A 12,154-nucleotide genomic window follows, 5' to 3' on the forward strand; every position below is an offset into this window, starting at 1 on the left:
TGACATTTTTTTGTGATTGCAACATTGATGTCTTTAATTTTTAAATAGAAGAGGAAAGAATTATTGCCCTGTGTATGGATTTGTCGTTGAAACTACAGATCTAAATGTAATTTATGAACATAGAATAAAACTCCGTTACGCAATTGCTTGTGTTAACCCTATCACTGACCACGATCTCGTTCAGTGAAATTTAATAGAATTTAGTTACCCTGCTGTATGTAACATGATTCCTCTAAATGAAATTATAGTCAATGGTATTTTTTTTTATCAAAGACGTATAATGTAAACGTATACAAACGCCTTTTCCGTAATCGCCTATTACCTGTAAAACCAGTCAGGTATATTGAAAAACCCGTGTTTACCTGTTTCACTTCACAGTGCCATAACGGGGTTTTCTACACGAAAACCGGTTTTGTATTTATTCTATTAAAATGTACATTGGATACGGTATATTTCACGATTAGAGTACCTGTATATGTGTGGTACCTGTAGGAAAAGGTAGACGGCCGTTCATACACAACCGTAGCACTTTCTACCACTATTGGACTAGCGAGTTTTATATTTGACCACAGGTGGGAATTATAATTACGTGGACGCACTGTTGAGCGGCTTATTGTTGGTCAACGATCGTTGTGTCCAGTTAAAGCTGACCTGTCCGTCGTCTTACAGCGTCGAGTTTGTTTATGGTAACTAGGGCCACAAACACGTAAGCAATGATGTGGTGCCTGACAGATCAGTGAAAGCGTATGGCTGACATTTAAAGTCAGTGAATTCAAATGGAAACCTAGCGTTGTTGTATGTGTGGTGATTTTTCGCCTGGATTTCTATGTGGAAATATTTCAGTGTTGACTACGGATAACTGTGCTTAGCAGTGATTTATTGATTTATTACGAGTTTTAAACACCTTGAAATGAGAGGGGCTCCGAGTGATGTCACCGGAGGAGAATTGGAGTTTTCAGAGAGTGAGAGATTGTATGGCAGAGGTCCCGGATACAGCCGGATAGAGAGATCATCGGAGACCGAACGAAGACAAAGTGGGAATGTAGAAAGTTTCGGCACCGTTAACTTGGACAGACTCCGAACGGACGGTTTGAGGGGACGACAAAGAACCCATCAGGGAACAAATATGGCTTATAGAGATACCAGGAGAGTTGATTCCTACAAGTCAGGTAGGGTAGTGACAGTTCCCGAACGGAGGATTGTGAGCCATACTACATCACAGGGGAGACTCGTGAACCGGAGTCCGAACAGACGTCTAGTGGTAGATAGAAATGTCACTCGTAGTTCGGACAGACAGTACGTGAATGCCTCCCCGGAACGACGTCACGTGTCGCCGTCACCGGAGAGACGTCATGTTTCCCCGTCCCCGGAGCGATATTACGTCCGAGAGACGGTGGACACGAAGCCACAGGTCGAGAAGGTTGATAAGGAGGTAGAGACATGCTGCTGTGGATGTGTGGAAGTCGTGGACAGTCTTTACTGCTGTGCTGGTTTAAAAATGTTCCGATGCACGTGTCTAGATTCTGAGGATGAGGAGGGTGAGGAACATCGGGAGGTTGTTAAACAAACGAAACAGCCAAAGGTAGATAAACAGTATTTATTTTATCGGACACAAGACCGAATATCGGATTATTCCGATTCTTATACTGATGAAACAGAGTCGGATACATATGACGAAATCGATACCAAACGTTTGATTCCTCGTCCGCGCTCAGCTACATACGAAAAGCGTGTGGTGTCACGCGATTTTGGACAGAGTACACGTGGGTATGCAAATGTAGCACGTTCCTCAAGACTCATGTCAAGACCTCGGTCTGCAGAGCATGAGCGGTACGTCAGGAAAGTGCAACCGGTACAGACTCTGCATCGCGAACAGTTGGCCCCGACACTTCCTCCTCGTCCACCAGTTTACGAACGGGCCACTCACGTGTCCAGCAAACCTCCCATGATTCCCCCTCCTACGTCAAAACCAGCGCAACGTCATGTCGGTGTGCAGATGACCACGAAATATCTCATCGAGCAGCCGAAAAAGAAACTTGTTAGGAACATGGGATGCCAAACAGTGCACATCCCTTCTCCTCCCTCTACGCCGTCCACATCTACGTACACCTCCCCTAGCCCAAGTCCTGTTCCTACCAAAGACCCATCCCCCATATCCAGCCCAGACCCCACCCCCATACCAAGTCCAAGGGTTGTCTCTCCGCCCCCTAGCATCCGCGAGCTGACTCCATCACCGGAAGTTGAACCTCTATCGCCATACGAACCAGCTCCAATTCGGTACAAAACGGCAATCATTAATATAGAGGAACCGGAAATAGAACCACAGGAGGAGGTATTAGTGTTTGCTAAACCACCACCTAGGATTGAGATACCGGCACCACAACCGTTGCCACCACCACCGGTAATGTATAGTATTGCTAGACCGGAACTCTACAAAAACCCGGATGCTAATTCACCTTCTGATCCTCTGTACTTTTCTGTTAGTGTTAACCCATTTCCGGTCAAAAACGCTCCATCTCCAGTAATTTCTCTTGTTAACAAACCGAACCCAGATCTGGGACCGATATTTCATAACTCTGCTGATCCTGTTTACACTATACCTCCTTCTAAATCTGACCATCCCAAACGTTCACCTCGTTTTAACACAACGGAACCGGAAACAGATACTTTGACTGGTCCTGATTATTATCAAATTTCAACTAACTATCCCCACACAAAAGGTGAACATTTGAAAAAAACAGAACAAAAACTAGATCCATATGCGGATAATGGTAAATATACTCGTCCCAACAAATCTGGTAAGTCCAAGGGGTCTCCAAGGCCAAAAAAGAATCGGAACAAACCGGAATCAAATACGGAACCGGAAGTTGAAAATGTGGTGGATCCTGTTTACTATTCTGTTCCTACTACTAAACCTCTTCATTCTAAAGGCGAATCTCCACCGCCTGTTGTCTATAGAATAATAAAACCGGAACACCACTCGGAACTGGAACCGGAAGTTAACAATGTAGTGGAAACCTCTCACGATCCTATTCCTGTTAAATCACATCCTGAAAAGCCTGCTCACAAGAAGGTATTTTCTGATAATGTGTTTGTAGAAATGGCCTTTTTCGATGACATATGTCATAAGTGTTGAAACATCTGGTAACTTGATTCACTATCAATATGTTTATCTCATTCGATGTTGACTTAAACTTATTACCATAAATTTGAATAATCTAGCTTAATTTCATAATAAACTAGTTATTTCTTGTCGGAATTTGAAATTATCACCAGCGGACCAAATCATAACGAGAGACTTGATTTAGAAATTTGATTGGGAAAAAAAAAAAATTAAGACGTCAGAAAGCTAGATTAAGAATCTTGATAAAACGACCAGTCTGGTTTGTAATGGATAACACCTCAAACAAAATATCCGGGTGGTGATGAATAAGTTAATTAAAAACTCTTCTTCCTTAACCTTTGTAATAACAAGGAAATTCATTTTTAATATTGGAGAAAAAAAAGGCCATCTCTGCAATCACCCCTTACTGTTTACTCACTGTTTACTTACTATTTACCTTTGATGTGTGTTACCTAGCAGTGGCGGATTTAGACCAATGTTGGTGGGCGGGGATGGGAGTGGGGTGGTAATTACATTTCGGGAAACGTTTCTTTCAAGAAAATTCCCCTGCCGACTTGGGACGGAGCTCCTGGAGCCCAGAAAACCCTTCTAGATCCGCCATTTCTAATCTCCAGAATCTTATCCACTGAAATAAATCAAAGAATGCAAACCTTACTTTATAAATCAAAGGAATCGCAGTACTGATGTGGATACGATACTGGTGGTTTATTGTTTTCTTTTCCTTTTTAACTAGGACTCATTCTTTCAATGTTTAACAAAAGACACATTCTGTAGATATAATACATTGTCAAAATCCGTTATATTAGACAACAGCAAGATATCGTGAGATCTTGCTGAAGTGACGTGCTACCTCGATATTGTGATGTTCTGTCGTATAATCATGATATCAGGATGTTCTGTCGTGATGTCCCGGCAATATCGTGATGTTCTGTTGCCAGTGATGTCCCGACAATATCGTGATATTCTGTCGCCGGTGATGTCCCGGCAAAATCGTGATGTTCTGTCGTGATATCCCGGCAATATCAGGATGTTCTGTCGCCAATGATGTCCCGGCAATATCGTGTGTTCTGTCGTCAGTGATGTCCCGGCAATATGGTGATATTCTGATGCCAGTGATGTCCCGGTAATATCGTGATGTTCTGTCGCCAGTGATGTCATGGCAATATCGTGATGTACTATCTTGATATCCCGGCAATATCGTGATGTTTTGTTGTGGTATCACGGCAATATCGTGAGGTCCTGTCGTGATACCCCAGCAATATCGTGAGGTTTTGTCGTGATATCCCGGCAATATTGTGATATTCTGATGCCAGTGATGTCCCGGTAATATCGTGTGTTCTGTCGTCAGCGATGTCCCGGCACTATCGTGATATTCTGATGCCAGTGATGTCCCGGTAATATCGTGAGGTTCTGTCGCCAGTGATGTCATGGCAATATCGTGATTTACTTTCGTGATATCCCGGCAAGATCGTGATGTTTTGTTGTTGTATCACGGCAATATCGTGAGGTCCTGTCGCGATGTCCCGGCAATATCGTGAGGTCCTGTCGCGATGTTCCGGCAATATCGTGAAGTCCTGTTTTGATATCCAGGCAATATCGTAGTGTTCTTTACATGTCGAGTTATCGCGATATTGTGATACCCGTAAACACGGGTTTATATCGTTTAGATTATATCGTGCTGTTTGGTTATATCTTATAACGATGTTTACTTGCGTGATGTCGTGATGAATCTATAATGCGTCTTATATAATACAGAATGTGTCTTTATTTTATTCCTTATTTACCTTACCGCATAACGTTCTGTGTGTTTATTTTCCCTCGTGTTGTATCTGTAATTCGTCACCAGCTGACATTTAACAATATTGTCGTCAGTATTGGCAATTAATTGGAAACAGACCCATTTATTTTCACCTGTGTCTGTCCTGTTATAGAAATCGATATAACGTCGACCATCAGTGGATGGTCTCGCGGTAGATATAAAATGTGATTCTCTCCTGTCTCTGTGTGTGTATGGGTTTGTGTAGAGCATTAGCCAGATTACGATCTATATTTTATCCATAGCAACACACTTTATTGGGCGCGTAGCCATGACGTTGTCGAAATAAACATCTATTACATATATGTAGGTGTGTTGATTGCTATACACATTATATACACCTCTCTCATCCGGAATGCGCTTTTGTTTTTAAGCTTAATGTGACAATAATTGTGATAATTTACCTGTAAATAAGCAATACTTTTACTAATCATCAACCTGCAAAGTCTGTTGTTGCCGTGGACAGCTTACACGTTTATTTCTATCCTTTTTGTTGTGTACAAAATATATATAAATATAGTGTCTACAAATATATGTTTCCGTGCAGATTTAGTCAGAACGAAATAACGAAGCTTTCCATACCGTGAAAATGTTCCTTTGTGCAGGACCGTATCGTATAATATTTGACATGTATAGTATGATATTTTACCTTAATCAAATCTATAATTTACATGTTCCGTAGGCGTATACTATTTTACATAACATTTTACCTGTATCGTATAATTGTCCAATCGAATCGAATAGTATAACATTTTACCTGTACCGTATATATATGTTACCTGCATCGTATTCATACTTATATGCTATAATTGCTTACGTGTACCCTATATTTTATCAATACATATACACTTATATGTTTACCTGAGTTTTTATCACCTGATAATTTTTACTTGCGTATTTTCTTTCAGAAAAAAGAGGAAGCGTTGTTGCGGGTAGGTTATGTTTGTTATTATAACAGTACCTGCAAATTAACAATCTTTAATCGTCATATCCTTATCATCGGAGTCATCAAAAGTGGAATTATTTGAATTGTGTATAGGGACCTGTATCGTTTTATGTGAGTATTAGAAAATTGAATCTAGCTGATGAAAATACATGAAAAAATCACCTATGTTACACGATATGGGACCCTGAGCAACACTTTAAATCAATTGAGTTGCGCTTCGTTCGTGAAAAAATATCTGATAAACTATATATATATAGTCATGCATTTAAGCGAAATCTCATTAATCGGGACATCAATAAACATCAGTATGTTTGTGATTTAGATTATATCCGTTTCATGGCAGATTTGTTTCGGTTTCAAATAAATATAACTGATACCTATAGATATACGACACATACAAATACAAATATATACTTGAGAGAATATAAAATATACTATTTTTGAAAGTAATGATATTTTAGAAAAATATCTACAAGATTAGATATTATTTCTAGATTAGAAACTGAATTTACATGTTCGGGTGATTAGAAAACATTTAGGTTTGATATATGGTGGAGTAATCGAATGATAAATTGTAAGAAATGTTCTTATTAAATATAACTTTCAAAATAAAGCTACGTAACTAGGGTGTAAGGAATTTAAACTCAGCCCACAGCAGTGTTCACTGTTGTAGTATTTCAGTGGTAAATTTCTCACTCGAACTCGAAACAGACATCCACTGTTTTCTGTGACCACCAGGTGTGTTTGGGCGGGAAAGTCGGATAAAGCTGCAGTGGGCTGTCTGATTCACGAAAACCAAGTATTTCGTTACAGAAAATTTAGTGTGCTTTAAATTTCCTTATGTATTGTTTGAAACTTTGGCGAAGTTTCGTTTTATAAAAGTGGCTAACCCGGGACATATGCATGAGATGAAAACAGGATTGGTTTTGAGACAGGGGCTTTGTGTTTAGAAGAACGGTAGATATTGTTTGGTACTTTTTTTGTACTGTAAACAAACGTGAATGTGTGTGTGTGAGAGAGAGAGGGGGAATGGGACGGTGGGAGAGGGTGGGGGTGGGAGGGGGTGAAAACAGCATCAGTCCTTGGTTAATCTCCCAAAGCCGGTCGTTATGTTAGAGTCAGAAATGTCAAACAAAAATGTTGTGAATAGAAATTTAAATCGTATTCACTTTCGTCAACGGGATATATGGACGAGTCGGTTTTTAATGTCACCGGATTACGATGCGTGACCCCAAAGTAATTTAACTCCAGTGTTGGTTATTGTATAGATACACAATAATATGAACTTAGATAGACTCGCGTTCGTGCTCAAACTTGTCAAATTGGGAAGGTCGGTCTCAGTGTAGGCAGAATTAGTTGGGTATTTAATATAAGTCGCCAGAGTTAAGGTAACCTGTCCAAGCGTATCGATATCTACCAACGTAATACAGTAGGTGTATTATAAAGTTGGGAAGTCAAAAATGTACCTCAATAGCTGGATCTGTTGACAGCACCATATAATGGCTTTTATTTACAGTTATGGCTCAGCGAGTTTATAATAAATTTTATTCAAAATGAAAACGTATTCAATACATATTGACAATTAATATTAAAAAATATATATTTATGTATCCTTGCCCCCACCCCACCTTCTAAGATCCAAATAAAATAGTTTGATGTTCGAGGCTCCGTTGGCGATATTTATTTACATTTAAAATATTTACATTAAAAACTGAATCAAATAACAAAATCTCCGAATCCTTAGTCCTCACAAAATCTCATTACGTTTAAAACCTGTGAATTACGACCGCCCGATATCTGAATAGCTGGTCTTTATAGAAAGGTTGTTTTAAAATAGAAAACACTATTTTGGATGTTCTCAATATGATACCTCAATTTTATATTGATGATTGGTCTTAAAGACAGGCATTCTTTATAAACAGGTTATTTTAAAGAAATGCTGTTATGGACAGGTGGTCTTTATAGACAGATGGTTGATATAGACAGGTTTTATTTTATATGCATTTACGTATACGACAAATACATTCTGAATGAAGTGTGTCTGTGTTTGGGTGCATGTGTGTGTGTAGAGGGTGAGGGTTTTGTTAGGGGACATGATCTGTAAAAATTAACGCATCACACCTTAAAGCTTATTAGTACCGTTTGGTAGAGTAGCCTCCCTTGCCTGTCTGTGATCGGTCGATCGCTGTGATTCAGAACCCGCATGCTAACCACCCTATATCATACACAATATATCGTACTAATTTCCTTGCGTAATGTGAGTATATAGTTAGATTTGCTTGCCATTGTCAGCATTTCAGATTTAATTTAAAAAGAACCTTAGGGAAAACACTTAAATAGGTGATTATGCTTATTTGATGTCAATGTCAATTAAAAAAATAATCTCATGCACAGAAATACGTTCGTAATTGGTCATATGTAATAGCGATTATAGCTAACCCATCGATGTTATAGGCTCTGTCACACCATTCCGTTCACGCTATAAATACCGACATAGATTGTAAAGATATTCATAAATGTGTATATACACGATATTTGACAATCAGCCTTAATATAATCCCGAAATACACACAATGTCCTACTTCGAAGGGGCACAGTGAAATTATGAATTTAAGACATGTATAACCGTATTTATAATTTATAATTCCGCTTAAATTCCATATTGACAAAAATATTCAGTACATATTTTTTATAAACTAATTAAAGGACTTTAACAGGGAACCACAATTGTCCCTTAATGAGTCGGAATGTGTACATGGATTAATACATGTAACGCTGATTTAGTGGCCAATACATCAATTCACTGAAACAGTTCACGCACATCCATGAAAAAATACAATATACAATTATCTAGAGTAAAGACTGTTTTTCTACTACTACTTCTAAATGGTACTGACCAACTTCAACAATTTGAAGATAAAATGTCAGACGAGGAGTGAAACATGGAAAGAGATTGTTTTTAAAAGATACGAGATGGTCTAATTTGCGTTTGAAAAGTGACGGTAGAGGGCTGATTTGAATAATTCCGTTGTGGGGCTCGAAATAATGTTCATGTGGGTATAAAAAAATCATAAAAAGTGACCACAATAACAAGTTTCTGTCATACTTAGTCCATATCATCTGTCAGTTATGACCAAACTCACGGAGTGAACTGATGGGGAAGGATAAACGATCTTTAAACAGTTCGCGATTGTCCGTGTGCACTGGAATTTAACACAGTAGAACACACCTTAGTTTGTAAAAAGTGATTTAAAAACCATGCATGACTGGTTTTGGTAGTAAGTTATTATACATGAAACAGTAAACACAGTCTTAAATCGCTCTGTAGGTTTTTTAAATGCCGTGGAATGTTTAAACATCGACCCTTGATTACCATGACACGACAAACTCGAGGCTCAACTATTCAAATACTCCAATATCTATATATATACATATTTAAATGACCTACATTTAGTACGAAGTGAATCGTACATACACATTTTACTGGGCCAAACCGTTCTAATCTAAAAGAGGTATACACCTCAATTCTCATTCGACGTTTAGTGGTCCTAGATGCTTCGGCTTTAAAAGTAAATAAATATTGTTATGACGCTCGGATCAATTTAAGCGAAGTTTAGAATCACTTGAAATGTCTGTACTCAAGTCTCTTCTCAATTACAGTAGACCAGTAATATAATCAGCTACCCGGCCTTCTTGATCGGCGCTGGACATAGCTATATTTCACGAAGTTGTGACTGAATTTGAGACAGCACTTGAACTAACTGTATCAAATAATTTTGCAGGTCTTCACTAAATCCGCCACCGCACTGTTTAACATAAACGTAAGTGTTTCTGTGTTACTTACTGAAAGTCTAAACTAATCTCGTTGTGTTGACATGTCACAAACACACACAAACAGATTTCAGGGGAATGTCTGAAGTGTGTATATCATTTTACGTTGTTTGGTGCTTTAACAACTATTTTTTGATTATAACAATTTAGGATAAATTGAATTTTCATAATCAAATGGCAGAAAGAAAATTATCATTTTGTTGTTTTTTCTTCCCTTTTCCCTTTTTTTATTACTACCACACTAAGACAGTCTCCCGAACACATGCGAGAAATAATGTTGTTATTTTGCTCGCGTCAAGGGAAATATCTCGTACACTTTTATGTAAATTACCTTAATGAACTATTAATATTGCATAGATGCCATTTATGTTTACTGCTTAAGTAGACTGAGTATTTGCTTTTTAGTTTGTTAATATCTTTTACGTGATTTTTTATCGTAGTTCTTCATTAAAACTTAATTTTGCAATTTTAAGAACACAGGGGCCTGTTTCATGATATAACAATCGTAATATAAACTGACCCTCGTAGGGCTCCTTTTTTCAAGTAAACGATGATGTTTTTGTCGTTCGTTCCTGAAGGCAAATACATGACATGTTTTATTTCTTACACTTTCAGCCGGTGCCGAAGGGGAAGTCGATGATGGTGCGCGTGGGAGGAGGCTGGATGAAGGTGGAGCATCATCGCAACCATCACATTCCACTGAAAGTCTACGAGCACCAACGTGACACAAACCGTGACAAATTCCTCTTCATAAAGTCGCGCTTCGCAACCAAAAAGAAGTACGTACCCATCGCGTACCGGAAGTACAGGGAGGAAATTGTCCGGGATCCTTGGGACCCGTCTGTTCAATTAACATAAATCAAAGTTGGACAGAACACCGACGAAGAACATTACACGAAGTAAACTGTTTTTCGGACCCGTCTGGCGGAACCGGCCGGAACTACACTGAAAAGACAATTTGGCATATATTACGTCTTACGTGTATCTATTACCGGAACCGGATGTACATGAAGGAGTCAAACTAGGTGGAAGTGTTAGAGTGAAAGTAGTTCTACAAGAAATCACTTTACACAGACTGAGCAAAGTAGATCAAAGTGTTAGACCGCAAACTGGTACAGCACCAAAAACGACAAATGTTGCGTGACTTTTTACAATATATGAAACTGTACAAAGTCTGGTCAGAAACGGTGTAGTGGTTGACTCGTCCGATCGGGTTACCTCTAACAGATCAAGCTACCGACTCAAAGAACACGAAACGATCCAGATTTTAAGTGCAAGACTATTATTATAATTACTTTTTAGTTTTTAATTTGAATGCGTATAGTATGAAGTATGATTAGGATATCATATTTTAGCGTTTACACAAACCAGTCTGGGACAATCCGAATGTGTCTGTGGGCTCCAAACGTGAAAACACATTGACGTTTAAAGAAAAGAAAGAAAGAAAACCCTCGGATTATCAGGTTTCCTTGAACCCATGGAACCCTTTATAAGTTTGACACTGGTAAACATGTGGTATTTTACTCATTTAGGACTGACTTACAAGTAGAGATTAAAACAAATTGTAACCTATTTCATATTTCCACCCTGATTCATTATCTGTGATTCTGAACATTCTCAATTAATATATCCGACGCAACTTATATGTAGATTTAGTGGCAGCAGAAATCAGACTCAGAGTCTAGTCAGAAATGGTGTAGTGGTTGACTCGTCCGATCGGATTACCTCTAACAGACCAAGCTACCGACTCAAAGAACACGAAACGATCCAGATTTTAAGTGCAAGACTATTATTATAATTACTTTTTAGTTTTTAATTTGAATGCGTCTAGTATGAAGTATGATTAGGATATCATATTTTAGCGTTTACACAAACCAGTCTGGGACAATCCGAATGTTGACGTTTAAAGAAAAGAAAGAAAGAAAACCCTCGGATTATCAGGTTTCCTTGAACCCATGGAACCCTTTATAAGTTTGACACTGGTAAACATGTGGTATTTTACTCATTTAGGACTGACTTACAAGTAGAGATTAAAACAAATTGTAACCTATTTCATATTTCCACCCTGATTCATTATCTGTGATTCTGAACATTCTCAATTAATATATCCGACGCAACTTACATGTAGATTTAGTGGCAGCAGAAATCAGACTCATATCCATCAGTATTAGACTTAACAGTAGAAACAGCACAATACAGTGGAACCTCGGTAATCCGAATGCTGGAAAATTAAATACTTTGCGCCAAATCACCGTATGCCCTATCTTCTTTTAAAAGTTACGTAAAAATCACGAGGTGTGGAAAATATACACAATTTTAGTTGAATATGTTCAATTTAGTGCGAGCCAAAATATTTCGCCATATTATGAGTATATATATAAGGTAATATTTTTTCTATTAATTTTTGTTATATATATACCGCTGCATACATTTTCTC

The 12,154-nt window shown here is 38.3% G+C and overlaps 1 protein-coding gene across 4 annotated transcripts; it reads left to right on the plus strand.

Annotated features, from left to right (window-relative positions):
- Positions 1-354: 354 nt before the first annotated feature.
- LOC110452348 (extensin-like) lies at positions 355-11,899 on the plus strand. Of its 4 annotated transcripts, none has more exons than XM_021500806.1 (4): positions 355-3,073; positions 5,849-5,872; positions 9,669-9,707; positions 10,333-11,899. In XM_021500806.1, the coding sequence occupies exons 1-4, from the start codon at positions 911-913 to the stop codon at positions 10,573-10,575; spliced, it is 2,469 nt and encodes an 822-aa protein (XP_021356481.1). In that variant the 5' UTR covers positions 355-910; the 3' UTR covers positions 10,576-11,899. The 4 variants fall into 4 exon arrangements, with proteins under 4 accessions (XP_021356481.1, XP_021356483.1, XP_021356484.1 ...); XM_021500809.1 differs by having other exon boundaries at positions 357-2,401; XM_021500808.1 differs by lacking the exon at positions 9,669-9,707.
- Positions 11,900-12,154: the final 255 nt, after the last annotated feature.

Source organism: Mizuhopecten yessoensis, unplaced genomic scaffold (genome assembly GCF_002113885.1).
Source record: "Mizuhopecten yessoensis strain PY_sf001 unplaced genomic scaffold, ASM211388v2 scaffold6625, whole genome shotgun sequence".
Taxonomy (NCBI): Eukaryota; Metazoa; Mollusca; class Bivalvia; order Pectinida; family Pectinidae; genus Mizuhopecten; species Mizuhopecten yessoensis.

Bases quoted from the DNA above. Each gene is read 5' to 3' on its own strand.
- LOC110452348 (XM_021500806.1), top strand. From the start codon at position 911: ATGAGAGGGGCTCCGAGTGATGTCACCGGAGGAGAATTGGAGTTTTCA. The intron at 3,074-5,848 runs GTATTTTCTGAT...ATTTTCTTTCAG, and splicing joins AAAAGCCTGCTCACAAGAAG to AAAAAAGAGGAAGCGTTGTT. The intron at 5,873-9,668 runs GTAGGTTATGTT...ATAATTTTGCAG, and splicing joins AAGAGGAAGCGTTGTTGCGG to GTCTTCACTAAATCCGCCAC.